The 19,294-nt window shown below is 39.7% G+C and overlaps 1 protein-coding gene and 2 pseudogenes across 1 annotated transcript; 1 reads left to right on the forward strand and 2 right to left on the reverse strand.

The window, feature by feature from the left end:
- Positions 1 to 912: 912 nt before the first annotated feature.
- On the forward strand, positions 913 to 2,801 carry LOC114315968 (uncharacterized). Its single transcript, XM_082923402.1, has 2 exons — positions 913 to 1,933; positions 2,638 to 2,801. The coding sequence occupies exons 1-2, from the start codon at positions 913 to 915 to the stop codon at positions 2,799 to 2,801; spliced, it is 1,185 nt and encodes a 394-aa protein (XP_082779528.1).
- A 1,031-nt stretch (positions 2,802 to 3,832) lies between these two features.
- Positions 3,833 to 4,433, reverse strand: LOC145823863 (putative beta-D-xylosidase 5 pseudogene; annotated as a pseudogene).
- A 2,017-nt stretch (positions 4,434 to 6,450) lies between these two features.
- LOC114318123 (putative beta-D-xylosidase 5 pseudogene) lies at positions 6,451 to 7,429 on the reverse strand (annotated as a pseudogene).
- Between the last annotated feature and the right edge of the window lie 11,865 nt (positions 7,430 to 19,294).

Genomic DNA, 19,294 nt, shown 5'->3' on the forward strand with positions numbered 1-19,294 from the left:
AATCTTACTTTCTGAAATTTTAATTTGAATAGGAGTATTGTTTTTTCATTTTTATTTTTTTCATTTGTTCTTATTCTACCTGGTAGTTGTGAGGGATGTCATCTGGCCAAAATTCAACAGCTAATTCCACCCAAGCCACAAGGGAAAAATCTGATATTGCATGGGCACATGTTATCGAGGGACGAGATATCAATGGAAAGAAGACTTACTCATGTATGTATTATGGGAAAACTATTAAAGGTAGAGGGATTAATAGAATGAAGCAACATCTTGTAAAGAAGTCGGGTGAGGTTGGGCCATGTAAAAAAGTTCCCCCAGATATTCAGTATCAAATGCATGAGTCTTTGAAAGCATTGGATGAAAAGAAGAAGCAAAGTGCAAAAAATTATGATGAATTAAATCCTTATGGTCCAGGTGGTTTTCAATTTGAGGGTGATGATGTTTACGTTAATGTTGATGATGAGGCTGATGAGGTTGTGGAAACAATTCCTCGGAACAATAAGGGCATTTCAATCAATGAAGGAGCTGGAAGTGGGAATAAGAGTAGAGCACCAATGACACATAAAGAGAAGGGGAAGAAACATGAACCAACAAAAATTGGTGATTATTTTGCACCAAGGACCACTCCGAGTTCTCAACCAACTATCAAAAGTGCCCTCCAAACTAAAGAAGCCATACATAGAGAACAAATGATTGTTGGTAAATTCTTTTATGATACTTGTATTCCAATCAATGCTGTGAACTCCATTTATTTTCAGCCCATGTTTGATGTCGCAATTGCCATTGGTCCAGGATATAAGGTCCCTACTTACCATCAACTTCGAGTTCCTTTATTGAGAGATTCAAAAAAAAGAGCTTCAATTGTATATTAACACTTTGAAGAGTTCGTGGGTTACGTGTGGATGTACTATTATGGGTGATGGTTGGACTGATGGTAGACAAAGAAATCTAATAAATTTTCTTGTGTATAGCCCTATAGGAATTGCTTTTGTGAAATCAATTGATGCCTCTGATGCTATCAAAGATGCTACTCTTCTTTCTAAATTGTTTCTAGAGGTTATTGAGTGGGTGGGAGTGTCGAATGTTGTTCATATGATGACAGATAATAGAGCAAATTATAAAGCTGCTGGAGGACTTGTAAATGCAACTTACAAATCTATAAATTGGTCTCCATGTGCAGCTCATTGCTTGAACTTAATCTTAAGTGAAATTTCCAAGATGAATCATGTGCATGAGCTTGCTATTAAGGCATCAACGGTGACAAGGTACATATACAACCGTTCATGGTTGTTAGCGCAATTGAGAAAGAAGAAGAATTGGACTGAAATTGTGCGCCCAGGAGCAATGCGCTTTGCCACTACTTTCCTTGCATTGCATAGCATTTATGAGCATATGCATGATTTGCAAGCTTTGGTGACAAGTAAGGAGTTTGCAAGTTCAAGGTTTGCCAAAGAGAAGAAAGGAAAGGATGCCATTGATATCATTTTAGATAAACTATTTTGGAAGTATTGCTTCATCACTGTTAAGATTGTTGAGCCACTTATGCGTCTTTTGTGTATTGTTGATGGAGATGAGAAACCGTCCATGGGATATGTTTATGAAGGCATGTATAGGGCAATCAAAGGTATTAAAGATATTTTCAAGAGAAATAAGAGGTTGTATAGGCCTTACACAACAATCATTAAAACTCGTTGGGATAATCAATTGCGGAAGAATATACATGCAGCAGCTTATTGGTTGAACCTAGCTTTTCAATATGATCAAGCTTCATTTTGCAAAAAGCCAGAGGTTATGAATAGTGTACTTGATGTGATTGAAACTAAAGCCACATCAAGTAAAACGAAGCTCATGAATGAACTTAGATTGTTTCGAGATCGACGAGATAGTTTTGGAAGAGAGCTTGCCATTACTACATCTAAGAAAACACAACCTGGTAATCGCTCTCTTTTTTTTAAATAGTAATTATCATTATTATTTGATTTTGATTGGAATATTTTATCTCATTTATCTATTTCTTGTTTCTTTTTATTTTTTATAATATTTTTCTTTCTTTCTTGATAATAAGATGAATGGTGGAAGATGTTTGGACATAGTGCTCCAAATTTGCAAAAGTTAGCCATTCGAATTCTTAGTCAAACTAGCAGCTCTTCTGGGTGTGAAAGGAATTTGAGTGTCTTTGAACGCATACATACAAAGAAAAGGAATAGACTAGAACATCGTAGACTTAATGATCTTGTGTATGTTCATTACAACTTGCGATTAAAGAATAGGTAAATTAATCTTTCTCATATAGTAACTAATGGATTCTTTATTTTATTCGTTTATTTAGTCTTACAATTGAATCAATATAAGAGGTATTACAAAACAAGAAATTATGATCCCATTGACATTGAAAGCATTGACAAAACCGAGTTTTGAATTATTGAAGAAGAAAGACTAGAACAAGAGGAGCCTCGATTGCTTGATTATGGTGAGCTCGAAAAAATGCTTTATGAAGAAGATGAGCCTCCACGATATAAGAGGCAATGTCATGGTCTACGAGATGGTTAGAAAATAATGTTTCATCACTATGCAACAATCTTTTTTATCTATCATTATCAAAATTATAGGTTAATGATTTTATTTTAACTATTGTAGATGATGTTAAGGATGATATGGAGGTAGAACTTCTTGGAGATGATATCGACTTGGGATCTTTTGGTGACGTGAGCATTGATAATAGATCAAACAACCCGAGCTCTAGTGCAAATGCGAATGAGAATGAGAATGATGATGATGATTGGCTAAATTATCGCCCCTAGGAGATTTAGGCAAAAATCAAAGATTGTTTGTGATGTTGTGTTATGTTGATTTTTATTTTTATTTTTATTTTTAAGAATGATGTCATGTTGTAAACATCTTTTTACATTTGTTGCTTGAGATTTATGTTTTATGTCGGTACACTTTGGACTTACTTTTGTCTTTTTGTTAACTTATGTTTTATGGATTGATTTAGTTGGATGCTTTCATCATTTTTATTATTACGATTGTTGTTTTTAACAGCTAAATTTTCATCTTTAATTTTATTTGTTGTTAGTATGTCAAGTGTTATGACTTATATTTAGGATTTTTTTTTTTAAAATATAGGAAAACATCACTAAAAATATTTAAGATTTTAAAAAAAAAAATGAAAATCAAATATTTATATTGTTAATTTATATTTTTTTTAAAATTATTTATGACATAATTATGACATCACGGCTGGATCCGGTTCAACCCGGCGATTGAACCGGTAACCCGTCCACCCGATCACTTTTCCAGTTCACTCACCGGTCCGGTTTTTAAAACCTTGATTTGGACCATCATTTCTTAATCCAATCACCATGTCCTAGTATAAATTATGGCACTCTAATGTAGAAATGTCGATGGAGTTGAATTAGACTATCACATTTGTGTTGTCCCTATGCCTTACAAGCACAGTCGAGGGGGTAGACATTATAAACTTTGAAAAACCTGAGTAGTTGAGTCCATGACCAAAGTCGTACATCAGTTTGCCTAAGTAGACCCGAAAAGTTCTACCTGGATAGTTTCTTGTGGAATCTTGCCTTAAGTTAATGGCCCTGTTTGGTGCAGCTTAAAAGCTGCTTATTTCAGCTTTCAGATTAATTTAAGCTATTTTGATGTGTTTGGTTTACCTTATAGCTTATAGCTTTTAGTTTTTTGGAAGTCAGAAATCAGCTTATTCTTTGAGTGGGGCAAGAGATGCTTAATTTATAAGTCAGAAATTAGCTTATGTTCATAGTTATAAGCTATATGCTGTTTAAGCATAAGTTAAAAGTATTTTCTCACAGTTCTACCAAACAGGGCCAATGTCTGTCATGGGCACTTGATCAACAAAACTTTGGGGATACCAACTAAAAGGGCACCTCCCACCTGACAATAGAAACAATTTGTTACTATAGGATTATGTTACATAGAAATATATATGTTAGTTGATTCCGTGGGTGAGAGTGATGATGAACCTAAATTGAATTTTTCAAAAATTACTTGGGCAATGGCGTCGCCTCCAGCTTATCCAGGATAGCCCACTAACAAGATCCCTCCAACCTTGGTATTATTAGCAAACAAAAATCAACAAGACCACCCGACAAAACAACAAGAACTAATGGCCCCTTAGCCGCCTTGGCAACTTCAAACACTAGCAATTCTTGGTACCCTGGCAATGTTAGGTTCAACCAGTCTACCATCTCTGCCTCAAATGATTGACTGAGTCCAACAACTACGATCACTGCATCAACTACAGTCGCTACCTCAGTTGTTGCTTTAAGTTGGTTATTATTACTACATGCCACATCACTGCACCCTGGCTCATAACTAACATTGGAGACAAACTTTTCTAGTCCTTGCAAAGGACTTGTATACTTGCAAGGTATCCCGGCGTAGCTACTAATCATAACACTATAGCATTTGCATTGAGTCCTAGGACAACAATATGCTTTGTGTTAGTTGGGGACAAAGGAAGTTATCCATTGTTCTCTAGTAAAACAATGCCCTATTTTGCTGCTTCAAGAGTGAGAAATTGATGCCCATCAATACAAACATCTGCTAGCCTTAGTTTATCTAATAGAAGGGAAGTCGGTTCAACATCGAAAAATCCAAGCTACATGAGGACCATGAAATTGGAAAACAAAGCTTGGTCAACAACAAACTCGTTGACCATGTTCAATCTGATTGCACATTTTGTGTACTTTCCCAAATGGTGTCCATAATTCATGTTTAAGCCTGTAAAGGCTGTTACTTCCTTAGGCAATGCGGCATAATGGATATCGTCATAATATACTTCAACGGAATCACAGTCTGATACAATATATCTGTGTCACAGCAAAAAAGTAATTAGCAATGCCCTATTTGACAAAAACCAAACCAAAATAATGATGCAGCTCTTTTCATGATTCAAAATGCAATTGAAATCCATGCAAAATAATATACTTAGGCAGTGAAAATGAATGATCAAACACAGGCTATGTAGTGTCTAGGGAGAGAACCAGACTTTTGAGGGAGGGGGCCCATTAAATAAGGGTATGGATTTATAGTGGTGATACAGTAATGTAAAAACATAGGTATTTTCCATGATTACATTACGTCACCCCAAAAATGCAAAAACACCTTAAAGCAATAATGTAAATCTCTGCCAATGAAAATGACATGAATTACAAACTTTCGTATGAAACTCCCTAATCACATCATTTATTATTTGCCCTTTTCAATGGAAAAGATGAAATCGTTGACCAAATACTCCTTTAGCCCTCTAAAATGACCTTACCTAACAAGTAATACATACCAAAATCACTTATGCAATCTCTCTTTGATCCGAGACATCTTTGTTGCATATCACATTAGTATCGCTAACAACAGACTCTATAATGTAACAAAAAAAGAAAGCAAACAAAATAAACATGGGAGGCATCCTCCATGATTGAATCATAAAAACATCTATATGAAGATCTCTGAGGAAGACAATGTCTTTAAATTAAAAGATCACGAGTGGTGATCCTTTTCCTGAATAGCTAACCAAGTGAAAGCTTGTACTTTATGGGGAATGAAAGATTTTCAAGCAAACCTACTTAAACCCAAAATGTATGTTCCAGAAAAGTTATGAATCATTTTGATTTTATCACAAATGAAGATAGTAAAATTACAAAAATTATTCTTTCTTGTATGATGTATATTACAGTCTTTCCCTAACAACGATTTAAAAAATATATAATTAACTCTACATTGTCCATTAACTAGAAATCTAGAAATCTATCTTCCTCCTTCACCAAACTGAAATAACTCTAATGAATGCACTGTTTAACATATGTAGTAATAACTCTAATGATATTCTGATGATACTCAAGTAGATATGATGATGCTTTATGGGCGATTTTCTGATGATACTCAAGTAGATATGAAATTGTGAACAACCATATCCTAAATCGTCTCACTTCGGCTATCTCACTCCTCATCCACTTTCTCTTGTCGGAGTCGCCATCCAAAAGATTTGAATATATATATATTAAATCCAACAATTATGTGTTTATATACGTATATATCAATGAATCAATTTGTGTATATATAAATATATATTATTCTGGCACCAACTGAGCATTTATAAGTGTATATATCAATGAGTGAATTTGTGTATATATACAGATATTAGGGTATATATATAAATCTGTGTATATATATATTTGTGTGTTGTGTATAGTGTATATATATATGTAGTACAACCCATTACACTATATGTAACCACATATATTATTACAATAATGATTTTTAGATGGCACATAAAGAAGATAAAGCACTTCCTTCCCAAAGATGAAGATGAGGCTGAAAGCTTCACGTTACTACCAATCATAAACTGATGCATTGCTTGTTGTTCATGGGAACAATCAACTAAGAGGCGATGTTGCCTAAGCATTAGCCTCTTTATCCCAATCCAATGCAATCCGCAATGTTTAGTTGTTTGCATATATCCAATTTCACAGTCATTTTCTCAGCCTCCTCTATGTTTACTTGGATTCTTTCAAATGCCACTAGTTGCTTTTTAGGTGTCCCAATCAGCATCCCTTGTGCATTTGCTAATACAACATAAGTTCCATCATTTGGCCTATCATTTCTTAATCCAATCACCACGTCCAAGTATAAATTGTGGCACTCCAATGCAGAAATGTCGATGTAATTGAATGAGATTATCATATTTGCATTGTCCCTATGCCTCACAAGCACAGTGGAGGAGGCAGACATGATGAACTTTGAAAAAACTGAGTAGCTGAGGCCATGACCAAAGTCCTACATCAATTTGCCTGAGTAGAACAAATATGTTCTACCTGTATAGTTTTTAAAGAAATCGTTCCTTAAGTTTATGTCTGTCATGGGCACTTGATCAACATAACTTTGGGGATACCAACTAAAAGGGGACCTCCCACCTAGCAATATAAACAAAGTGTTACTATTGGATTATGATATATAAAAATATATATATAGCTGACTGCGTGGGTGAGACTCATGATGAACCTGGAATGAATTTTTCAAAAATTACTTGGGTAATGGCGTCGCCTCCAGCTTGTCCAGGATAGCCCATCCACAATATCCTTTTAACCATGGTATTATTAGAAAACGAAAGATAAGCGTGACCACCTGACATACAAATAAGAACAAATGGCCATTTAGCTACATTGGCAACTTCAATCACTAGTAATTCCTGGTACCCTGGCAATGTTAGGTTCAACCGGTCTACCATATCTGCCTCAAATGATTGACTGAGTCCAAGAACTACGATCACTGCATCAACACTACATGCCACATCATTGCACCCTGGCTTATAGCAAACTTTGGAGACAAACTTTTCTAGTCCTTGGAAAGGACTTGTATACTTGCAAGGTATCCCGGTGTAGATACTAATCATAACACTGTAGCATTTACATTAGGTACTAGGATGTGGTACTTGGGAACAAAGGAAGTTGTCCATTGTTCTCACATAGAACAATGCCCTGTTTTGCTACTTCAAGAGCGAGAAATTGATGCTCATCAGTACAAACATCCGTTGGCCTTAGTTTCTCAAATGGTTAACAATTTCATTTCTTACATTGAAGAGGGCAAATAACAAAAGATGTGATTAGGGAGTTTCGTTCTTAGTTTGTAATTTGGGTCATTTTCATTGGTAAAGATTTGCATTATCGCTTTAAAGTGTTTTTGCATTTTTTGGGTGATGTAATGTAATCATGGGAAATACTTTTTACATTAGTGTATCACCACTATAAATCCATACCCCTATTTAATGGCCCTCCTCCCTCAAAAGTCTGGTTCTATCCCTAAGCATAGCACAACTCGTGTTTGATATTTCATTTTCACTATCTAAGTACATTATTTTGCATGGATTTCAATTGCATTTTGAATCATGAAAAGAGCTGCATCATGATCTTGGTTTGGCTCTTGTTAAATAAGGCACTGCTAATTACTTTTTTGCTGTGACACAAATAAATTGTATTAGATTGTGATTCTATTAAAGTATATTCTAACAATATCCATTATGCCACATTGCCTGAGGAAATAGTAGCCCTTGCATGGAATGTAGGCTTAAACATGAATTGTGGGTGCCATTGGGGAAACTACACAGAATGTGCAATCAGATTAAACATGGTCAAAGAGTTTGTAGTTGACCAAGCTTTGTTTTCCAATTTCATGGTCCTCATGCAACTTGGATTTTTCGATGGTGAACCGACTTCCCTCCCATTTGAGAAACTAAGGTCAGTGGATGTTTTTACTGTTGAGCATCAATTTCTCACTCTTGAAGCAACAAAATAGGGCATTGTTCTACTTGAGAACAATGGACAACTTCACTTGTCCCCAACTACCACAAAGCATATTGATGTCCTAGGACCCCCCAATGCAAATACTACAATGTTATGATTAGTATCTACACCGGGATACCTTTCAAGTATACCAAGTCCTTTGCACGGACTAAAAAAGTTTGTCTCCAAACTTAGTTATGAGCTAGGGTGTTGTGATGTGGCATGTATTAACGATAACCAACTCAAAGTAACAATTGAGGTAGTAGCTGCAGCGGATGCAGTGATCGTAGTTGTTGGACTCAGTCAATCATTTGAGGCAGAGATGGTAGACCGGTTGAACCTAACAATGCCAAGGTACTAGGAATTACTAGTGATTGAAGTTGCCAAGGCGGCTAAGGGGCCATTAGTTCTTGTTGTTATGTCAGGAAGTCTTGTTGATCTTTCGTTTGCTAATAATACCAAGGTTGGAGGAATCTTGTGGGTTGGCTATCCTAGACAAGATGGAGGCGACGCCATTGCCCAAGTAATTTTTGGAAAATTCAATCCAGGTTCAGCATCATTCTCACCCACGCAGTCAGCTACATATATATTTCTATATATCATAATCCTATAGTAAAACTTTGCTTCTATTGTCAGGTGGGAGATCCCCTTTTAGTTGGTATCCCCGAAGTTATGTTAATCAAGTGCCCATGATAGACATGAACTTAAGGGAAGATTCCCCAAGAAACTCTCCAAGTAGAACTTATCAGTTCTACTCAAACAAATTGATGTACAACTTTGATCATGGACTCAGCTACTTAGTTTTTTCAAAGTTCATCATGTTTGCCCCATCCACTGTGCTTGTGAGGCCTCGGGACAACACAAATGTGATAGTTTCATTCAACTCCATCGATATTTCTGCATTGGAGTGCCATAATTTATACTTGGATGTAGTGATTTGATTAAAAAATGATGGGCCAAATTATGGAACTTATATTGTATTGGTCTTTTGGGAGCCACCAAATACACAAGGGATGCTAACTAGGACACCTAAAATGCAACTAGTGGCATTTGAAAGAATCCAAGTGAACATAGACGAGATTGAGAAAATGACCATGAAATTGGATATCTGCAAACAACTAAGCATTGTGGTTTGGATTGGATTGGGATATGGAGGCTGATACTTAGGCAGCATCATTTCTTGGTTGGTTCTTCCCACGAACAACAAGCAATGCATCGGTTTATGATTGGTAGTGATACAAAGCTTTCAGCCTCATCTTCATCTTTGGGAAGGAAATGCTTTATCTCTTATATGTGCCATCAAAAAATCATTACTGTAACAATATATGTGGTTACATATAGTGTAATGGGTTAAACTACGTATATATACACTATACACAGTACACAAACATATATATACACAGTTCTATATGTATACCCTAACATATGTTACCAAGTGTTTTCAATTTCTATACATATATACCCTAATATATATGTATATATACACAAATTCACTCACTAATATATGCACTTACATATAAACAATTGGTGCCGGAATAATATTTATATGTATATATACACAAATTCATTTACTGACATATACGTATATAGACACATAGTTGGTGGATCTGATATATGCGTATATATTCAGATCTTCGAGACGGTTGCTCCAACAAGAGAGAGTGGTTGGGGAGTGAGATAGCCGAAGTGAGACGATCTAGGATATGGATGTTCGCGAATTCATATCTATATCATCAAAAAATCGCCCATAAAGCATCATCAAATCTACTTGAATATCATCAAAATATCATTAGAGTTATTACTGCATATGTCAAATAGTGCATTCATTGGAGTTATTTCAATTTGGTGAAGGAGGAAGAGAGATTTCTAGTTAATGGACAATGTAGAGTTAGTTATATATTTTTAAAAATCATTGTTAGAGAAAGGCTGTAATAAATATCCCACAAGAAAGAATACTTTTTGTAATTTTACTATATTCATTCCTGATAAAATTAAAATGATTCATAACTTTTCTGGAACATACATTTTACGTTTGAGTAGGTTAGCTTGAAAATTTTTCATTCCTCCTAAAGTACAAGCTTTCACTTGGTTAGTTATTCAGGAAAAGGATCACCACTCGTGATCTTTTAATTAGAAGACATTGTCTTTCATAGAGATCTTCATATAGATGTTTTTGTGATTCAATCATGGAGGATGCCTCCCATGTTTATTTCGTTGGTTTTCTTTTTTTGTTACATTATGGAGTCCGTGGTTAGCTATACTAATGTGATATTCAACAAAGAAGATTGCATAAGTGATTCTGGTATGTATTATTTGTTAGGTAAGGTCATTTTAGAGGGCTAAAGGAGTATTTGGTCAACGATTTCATATCTTGCATCGAAGAGGCGAAATAATAAAAGATGTGATTAGGGAGTTTCGTTCTTAGTTTGTAATTTCGGTCGTTTTCATTGGTAGAGATTTACATTATTACTTTAAGGTGTTTTTGCATTTTCGGGGTGATGTAATGTAATCATGGAAAATACCAGTGTTTTTACAATACTATATCACCACTGTAAATCCATACCCCTATTTAATGGCCCCCCTCCCTCAAAAGTCTAGTTTTATCCCTAGGCACAACACAACACAGCACAACACATCACAACTCAGCTTGTGTTTGATCATTTATTTTCACTACCTAACTACATTATTTTGCATGGATTTCAATTGCATTTTGAATCATGAAAAAGGTCACATCATGATTTTGGTTTTGTTCTTGTCAAATAAGGCACTACTAATTACCTTTTTGCTATGACACAGATATATTGTATCAGACTGTAATTCCGTTAAAGTATATTATGACGATATCCATTATGCCACATAGCCTGAGGAAGTAGAAGGCCTTGCATTGAATGCATGCTTAAACATGAATTGTGGGCGCCATTTGGGAAAGTACACAAAATGTGCAATCAGATTGAACATGGTCAAAGAATTTATTATTGACCAAGCTTTGCTATCCAATTTTATGGTCCTCATGCGGCTTGGATTTTTCGATGGTGAACAGACTTCACTTCCATTTGAGAAATTAAGGCCAATGAATGTTTGTACAGATGAGCATCAATTTCTCACTCTTGAAGCAGCAAAATAGGGCATTGTTCTACTTGAAAACAATGGACAACTTCCTTTGTCCCCAACTACCACAAAGCATATTACTGTCCTAGAACCCAATGCAAATGCTACAGTGTTATGATTAGTATCTACGCTAGGATACCATTCAAATATACAGGTCCTTTTCAAGGACTAGAAAAGTTTGTCTCCAAAGTTAGTTATGAACCAGGCTGCAGTGATGTGGTATGTAGTAACAATAACCAACTCAAAGCAACAACTGAGGTAGTAACTGTAGCTAATGCAGTGATCGTAGTTGTTGGACTTAGTCAATCATTTGAGGCAGAGATGGTAGACTGGTTGAACCTAACATTGCCAGGTGTAGACACCCCATTTTTGACCGACCTTAAGACTCAGACGTCGCCAATTGAGCACTTGGTGATGTTGCATAATGTGCTCGTTCAGAAGTTTCAGAGTCGCGGCCGTAAGCCCTGCCTCCGGACTTCCGAACCCTTTTCTGTGCCTTGTCTCGGTTTGCGAACCAGACTCGGTTTTCTCTGTTTCTTTTCTTGAAGGGAGGGAGAGGTCCCGTAGACCATCTCTCAATGTCCGTAGGCTACATACAGTGGCCGTAGGCCATTTTGCCCATTTCGGAGTCCGGTTCCCGGTTTTCGGAGCCGTCAGGCCGTGTGCCTCGGTTCGGGACCGCTTAACCATCTCCTATTGTTCTGATTTTTGGCATACATCTTATTTCATCCATTTTGAGGGACACTGGGGGCTGAGAAACCCACTTCGAGGTCGAATACAATTTTCGGTGCTTAACAGCCCATTTCCGGGACCCCGAACTGCGTGTTTTGGCTCCGGAACATTCGTTTTGCAACGGTTTTCGCTCATTTTTGGCAGGTACCTCTGTTTTATCCCAAAGAAGGTCACTGAAGGGTGGGAGGCCAGCAATTGTTGCAGCAACCAGTTATCTCTCCTCCCGAGCCTCCCGGCGCCCGTTTTTCGCACTTCCGGGCTAATGTTGAATACCTTAGAGCTAGCGTTGCCAACTTTCAACCACATATCTGTGATCTACACATCTGGGAGGCCCCTAAAAGTTCATGGCCGGCCATTAAGGTCACCTGACCCTTTTGACCCTTTTCTTCCGGGCTAATGTTGAACCCCTTGGACCTTTTTTCTTGAACTTTGAACCACATATCTGTGATCTACACATCTGGGAGGCCACTAAAAGTTCATGGCCGGCCAGTAAGTCAACTTGACCCTTTTGACCCCCTCTTTCCGAGCCATTGTTAAACCCCTTGGGCCCACTTTCTTGAAATTTCAATTACATGGTTGTGTTGTACACACATAGGGCTACCTCCCCAATACCTGGCCGGCCAGAAAAGATGGTTGACCCTTTTGACCCCTAGCCGGCCGGCTAGGGGGTGTGGCCGGCCGGCCACCTCCGGCCAAAGTGAGCGGCCGGCCGTGCTCTCCTCACTGTGCCCTTTCCAGCTGTGGGGCAATATCCCCCAGATATTTTCTGTATCCGGGGGATATTTTGGGAGAGAGTTTTCCTCTCCATTTGACCCCCCTTTTACACCCCTTTCTTGACCATATAAACCAGCTGAGGGTCTTCTTCATGAAGGTTAGAAAAATTCTTCTCCAAGCATAAACCCTAAACTCCATTGTCTTCTTCTTCAATTCTTCAAAAAACCCTAACTTTTTAACCTTCATTCCTTCTACACCACCAAGCTCCACCACCACCATCTCATTTCCAGCAGCTAGGAGGGATTCTTGAAGGCTAAAGAAGCTGCAAATCAACCCAAGAAGCAACAAAAGTTTGGATCTTCAAGGGTAAGTTACACTTTGATCCTTTTGACCCTTTCCTTTGATCTATTTCTAAGCCTCATCTCTTTTTGGTTTCAAGCTTCGGACCTAACTGAAAAGGGCCATATTTTGATCTCATCTTCACTTCTCATTAAGGGCTCAACCCTGTTTGAGCCCTCCATAATACACTTGCTTCATTGATCATCTTGTATGTCATAATTTTGCATGCTATTTTTGACCCATGAGCAATTTATTTTCGAGCATATTGTAAACTGATATGAGGCTTATTTTGAGCCCCTCTTCAATATTGGAGAAGGGCTCAACATTGTTTAGTGTCTCCATGTGGCACTTGTAGTTCAATCCCTTATTTGGCCTCATTTTTGCATGAATTAGTAGCCCTCTTTGTTTTTGTTTTTGGACCTTGGTCCGAACTGAAAGTGGTCTTATTTTGGCCTATACTTCATTTTTCATTCACACTTTTTTTCTGTTTGGTGATTATTTTGTATACTTCATGTTTTAGCACCTTTTGAGCCTCATTTTGCATCATATTTTTAGCATGTTTGTATACTGATTTTGAGGCTTCCATATACTGTAAATGTTCATATTTTTGGTCCATCTTCAGTGTTGTAGAAGGAAATTTTTCAGTTTGGGTTTAGCTTATACCACTTGCTTCATTACCCCTATCTTGGCCCCTATTCTTGTATGCTATTTTTGCCATACCTATATTTGCTGTTTGGCCATGTTTATAACTGGAAAAGTGGTTATCTTGGGGCTGTCTAGCTTCTGTCTTTGCATTGCATGTCCATATTGTGCATATTTAGCATGGCTATAGGCCATTTCGGGTGCCTAATGTTGCATTTCGGGACATTTCCTTACATTTCATATCATTTCGCTTCATTTCGGGACTGTTTTCCCCATATTTTGTTGCTGAAATTCCATTAGCATGCTTGCATATCATTTTTGCCATGTTTCATCGCATTTTAGCATCGCCTCGGTTTGCGTGCCCGTGTGCACGCATTTTGAGGCACTCTATTTTTATCCGACGGCATCCGATGTGAGTGTGGCTGAGGCTCACTCATGTTGGTATAAGCCCATTTGTCATTTCCATATCATTTTAGCATCGCCTCGGTTTGCGTGCCCGTGTGCACGCATTTCGAGGCACTCTATTTTTATCCGACGGCATCCAATGTGAGTGTGGCTGAGGCTCACTCATGTTGGTATAAGCCCATTTGTCATTTCCATATCATTTTAGCATCGCCTCGGTTTGCGTGCCCGTGTGCACGCATTTTGAGGCACTCTATTTTTATCCGACGGCATCCGATGTGAGTGTGGCTGAGGCTCACTCATGTTGGTATAAGCCCATTTGTCATTTCCATATCATTTTAGCATCGCCTCGATTTGCGTGCCCGTGTGCACGCATTTCGAGGCACTCTATTTTTATCCGACGGCATCCGATGTGAGTGTGGCTGAGGCTCACTCATGTTGGTATAAGCCCATTTGTCATTTCCATATCATTCCATCATCGCCTCGGTTTGCGTGCCCGTGTGCACGCATTTCGAGGCACTCCATTTTTATCCGACGGCATCCGATGTGAGTGTGGCTGAGGCTCACTCATGTTGGTATAAGCCCATTTGTCATTTCCATGTCATTTTTCATTGTATTTGTCATCGCCTCGGTTTGCGTGCCCGTGTGCACGTACTTCGAGGCATCTCATTTTCATTGCATTCCGTCATTTTCTCGGTTTGCGTGCCCGTATGCACGCATTTCGAGGCATATCATTTTCATAGCATTGTGCATATTACGATTGTATCTTAGTTGCATTTCATGCATATCATACATATTGCATCGTGTCCGGAGTAGGAGTTAGCCCGGGCATGGGAAACGAGGTACATTTCGTACTCCGAGTGACGGAATGTGTCTCAATTCCCCAGTCACCGACACTCCGGATTATCCATGATGGAGTTAGGTTTTAGCTGTAGTTTCATGTGCATTCATCCTATATTGAGTTGTGCATTTCGACTCCTCGGCCATCATGCCTCGGCATGCGTGATTGGTGGCACGAGGATCGAGACATGCATATATCTGTGCAAATACATTGCTATGCCCCTTTCCTGCTCTCTGTTGCAGCAAAATCAAGAATCAGCAACTTTTTGGGGCTTGGCACGCATTTCAAGAACAGGTGTAAACAGAGGCTAATTGGGGCATTCCGGTGGATTTCCGCGCAAGACAACCCGGACATGCATCATCCATCAGAAGCAAGGCAGTCCCTGGCTTGCATGCCAGTTTTATTTATTTTCTTAGTTAATTCATTAATTAATTAGGAATTTGTATATTATTCGATTTGTAATATTTGGACTGTAATATTTGGACTGTATTATTTATTCGGACCCTCCGAGTGAGGGCACAACTGTAATAAGTGTGCGTGAGTGTGATGTATGTCTTCCAACCCCACGTCTTTCTCCCTTTTATTTATCCGCTTTTGATGGTTAGATCAGGGCATATTTAAATTAGCATACAGTATGACAGCATGTTTGCATCATCCATCTGTATTGCATGCACCGGGCTCGGCACATCATACTAACTGCATTGTATTTTCAATTTCCAAGTTGAATACATGATAGTTGTAGCATTTCATATACCATCTTAGAATAGCCGAGCCTGCTATAGTTGCATTTTGCATGTGTTGCATTAGGCATTTCTGTATACTTAGGATTCATGCTTGATTTCTAATAAGTATCTATTTTGGCTTGGAGTACCCGGTGAGTTTTATGCTTTAGCATCCTTGCATGTGTGTGAGTCAATGCCATGATAGCATGCTTACCATGAGGCTATGTGCTTATCTGATATATCTGCCTGAATGCCTGTGGGTGAAGGTTGGGTTATCTGAATTGGAATGAATCATCAAAATGTTTCAAACCTACCTGCGGGTAGCAAACCATTTTCAAAAACAAACATAAAATGTTTTGTTCCAATTCGGGCGACCCGGTCTATACTTATATGCTGTGAGCATCACATAGTAACCTAGGCTAATAATCGGAATAAGAACATACAATGTTTTCAAAAATTGATATCATGGTTAGTAGAGGCCGGTCTATGACCGGGCGAGCGGGGGTGCTCACGAAGTGACCTTCCCCAATCGTACCCAAGTTCCCGAGCCGAGGCAACTTTGGTGATGACGGACACGTGGCCTTTTGGCACCGAGTCAGGGTTTCCTAAATTTCCCAAAATAAAATATTTAGGTGGCGACTCTGTATCTGGCAAAGCAGTCCATGTTTGGCACTTCTTTCAAAAATCTGTTTTCTTAAAACGATTTGCCGGATTTGGACTCTTTGGTTCAGATTTAGAACCGTGACTGCAAAAGTCGAGTCCGAGCTGTAGCGAGGTCCCCCGCGGGCTTGTTACAGTTTCTGGCGACTCTGCTGGGGAGTTAGAGAACTTGACTCGAACTCATGATATCTGTTTTTGACTACACTTGTGTGATTCTTTGCATTGCATTTGCATTGGTGCGCCTAGGACACCGTGTTTGCCATCTGCTATTCCTGAACGGTTTGCCGGAGGCTTGTCTTGTCAAGGCATGACCATAAGGCTGACCGGTTGTGGGCTCTGCCAGTATGGGAACACAAACCCCGGTTTTACCGGGGCACCCTCTTTGACCTTTCGACCTAGTGCATATTCGGATCCATAGTGACCATTCCAAATTAGGACAGGTTGCTTACCCGTTTATAGGTTGTTTGAAAACGCTGCGTGCGTAGTGAAACCCTAGTTCCTGACAAAATAGGACAGGGAAAACCTACCCCAACATAGGGGTGTTTTGGCTCTCACTTATCTGTTATGTGCTTTAGAGTGCGTCTCTACAGGAATGCATGTATCAGTATATGAGTTTGGGCATCAGGCCTGCGAGCTTCAGTTCAGTCTTATCAAAATCAGGCCTGCGGGCATCAAGATCAGTATGTAAGTTTGAGTATCGAGCCTGCGGGCATCAGTTCAGTACTGTCGACATCAGGCCTGCGGGCATCAGTTCGGTATTGTGGGTATCGAGCCTGCGGGCACTAGCCAGTATTTGAGGATTAGTTATCTGCGGATATCAGATTCTGTTTTAGGAAACAGTGATACAGGGATGATAATCAGTGTTTGAGGGCAGTATGTATTTCAGCTTATTGACTATGTGTTGATTGTGCCCGACTGCGTGTCATGCATTTTATTTTAAGCTGTTGTGCTGTCCGTTTATCTGTTTATTTATTTCCTTTTCGCTTTATTTATCTTTTGCTAGGTCAGTTTTAGCACGATTGCTTCCAACCCAACAGGCATTCCCCAAGCACCTTGGATACGAGGTCGTCGACTCCACCGATCTGAGGATCTAATCGACGGACAGCCAGTGTTCCATTCTCTACCCCCTGTTACAAGAAGGAAGCAAAGGAAGCGCAGCACATCTGAATTGAGAGCACCAAAACAGTGGTATCCCCCACCAGTGGACAGTTGGACTGAGATCCCCCTTGAGACAAATCTGCCAGTAGTTCAGACAAATCGAAGCAGTATGACAACACCGACAGGAGTTGAGGAAATGATGCGCCAGATGCAGGAAACCATGCGGGCTATGCAACAAGATGCCGTCCGCCGAGATGAATTCGCTAAGCAGCAAGCTGAAATTATGACTCAGCAGGCTGAACTGATTACTAGATTGCAACAACAGAGTACAGCATCTGCTTCACACCAGATTCCCCCTCCAGCAGGGGCCCCATTACCTGAGAAGGCTCCTGTTATTCAGGACGTCCCTCCTAACACCCAGAATACCATACCGGCTGTCCAAATTCTGCAAGAGGACACGAGTCTTCCAACGGGGCCTGTCCCGCCCCCGATTCCACCACAACTGTCCAAGGTCCACACATCCAATCACCCGGACTCTCCATCCGAGGTCGAGGTTGATCAAACAGCTCTGAAATTGAGCAAACTGGAGAAGCTTTTCAAAAAATCCCAAGGGGCTAAGGCTATGCCGGATATCGGAGACGGATATACCGAGGAGGCCGTGACGCTCCCCGATAGATTCAAAATGCCACAAATAGACCGTTTTGACGGGACTGGTGACCCCATGGTCCATATCCGACTGTTTGCGGATATCTTGCGGCCAATGGGCCTTACACGACAACAGAAGCTCTCATTATTCGGCCGAACCCTGTCGGGTGTGGCCTCCCATTGGTATGCAAGATTATCGGATGAGGTGAAGAAGAATTGGGACGAGATGGCTGAGGCCTTTGTCACACAATATTCGTATAACACTCAGATCGAGATCACAACCCGTGATCTTGAAACAACAAGGCAAGAGCCTAAGGAATCTTTCTCGGACTTTGTGATCCGATGGAGGGCAAAGGCATCGACGATGACTTTAAGGCCCACTGACAGAGATCAAATCCGGATGATTGTGCGCAATCTCCACCCCAAGTTAATGCAGAGGATGATTGTGGTCCCCTTCCCTACTTTCGCAGATTTACATGATATGGGGGTGCAAATAGAAGATGCTATGAGGCAAGGCCTGTTTGACCAGGACAGAGAACAACCAAGGAGGACCTTTAATCGTAACAACAATGCAGGCCCGAGCGGCGCTGCTAATACAAGAGCCTCGGAAGTTGGCATGGTCACCACCACTCCCCCTCCCCCTCCAAGGCCCATGACTGCCACACCATTCTCCGGCGCGTCCGGAAGTAACTCACAAAACAACCGATTCCAACCCCGGGGCCAAAGAACCTTCACCCAACTATACATGCCCCTGTCCAAGGTTCTGGGAATACTGATCAGGAAAAATCATTTAAAACCCCTGGAACCAAAACCATTACCAAATCCACTCCCCCCCTCATATGACCCGTCAAAATACTGTGCATACCACCAACAACACGGTCATGATACCGACCGTTGTTACAGATTACGTCATGAGATCCAAGATCTTATTGACAAACAGGTAATTGCGCCTCCTGATAAACCTAATGTCACAACTAACCCTCTTCCACCACATAACCAACCTCCCCCTCCCAACAGAATTAATTTCATCCAGACTGGGGTCGTGTCTTACGATCCTAGCATCTATATTACGCCCA

The sequence above is a fragment of the Camellia sinensis genome, chromosome 4 (assembly GCF_055761805.1).
Source record: "Camellia sinensis isolate YWXY chromosome 4, ASM5576180v1, whole genome shotgun sequence".
Taxonomy (NCBI): Eukaryota; Viridiplantae; Streptophyta; class Magnoliopsida; order Ericales; family Theaceae; genus Camellia; species Camellia sinensis.

What these genes read in the sequence shown, in the direction of transcription:
- LOC114315968 (XM_082923402.1), top strand. Translation starts at nt 913, where the DNA reads ATGGGTGATGGTTGGACTGATGGTAGACAAAGAAATCTAATAAATTTT. An exon ending in ATCTAAGAAAACACAACCTG is followed by an intron (nt 1,934 to 2,637) that starts GTAATCGCTCTC and finishes TAACTATTGTAG; the next exon opens with ATGATGTTAAGGATGATATG.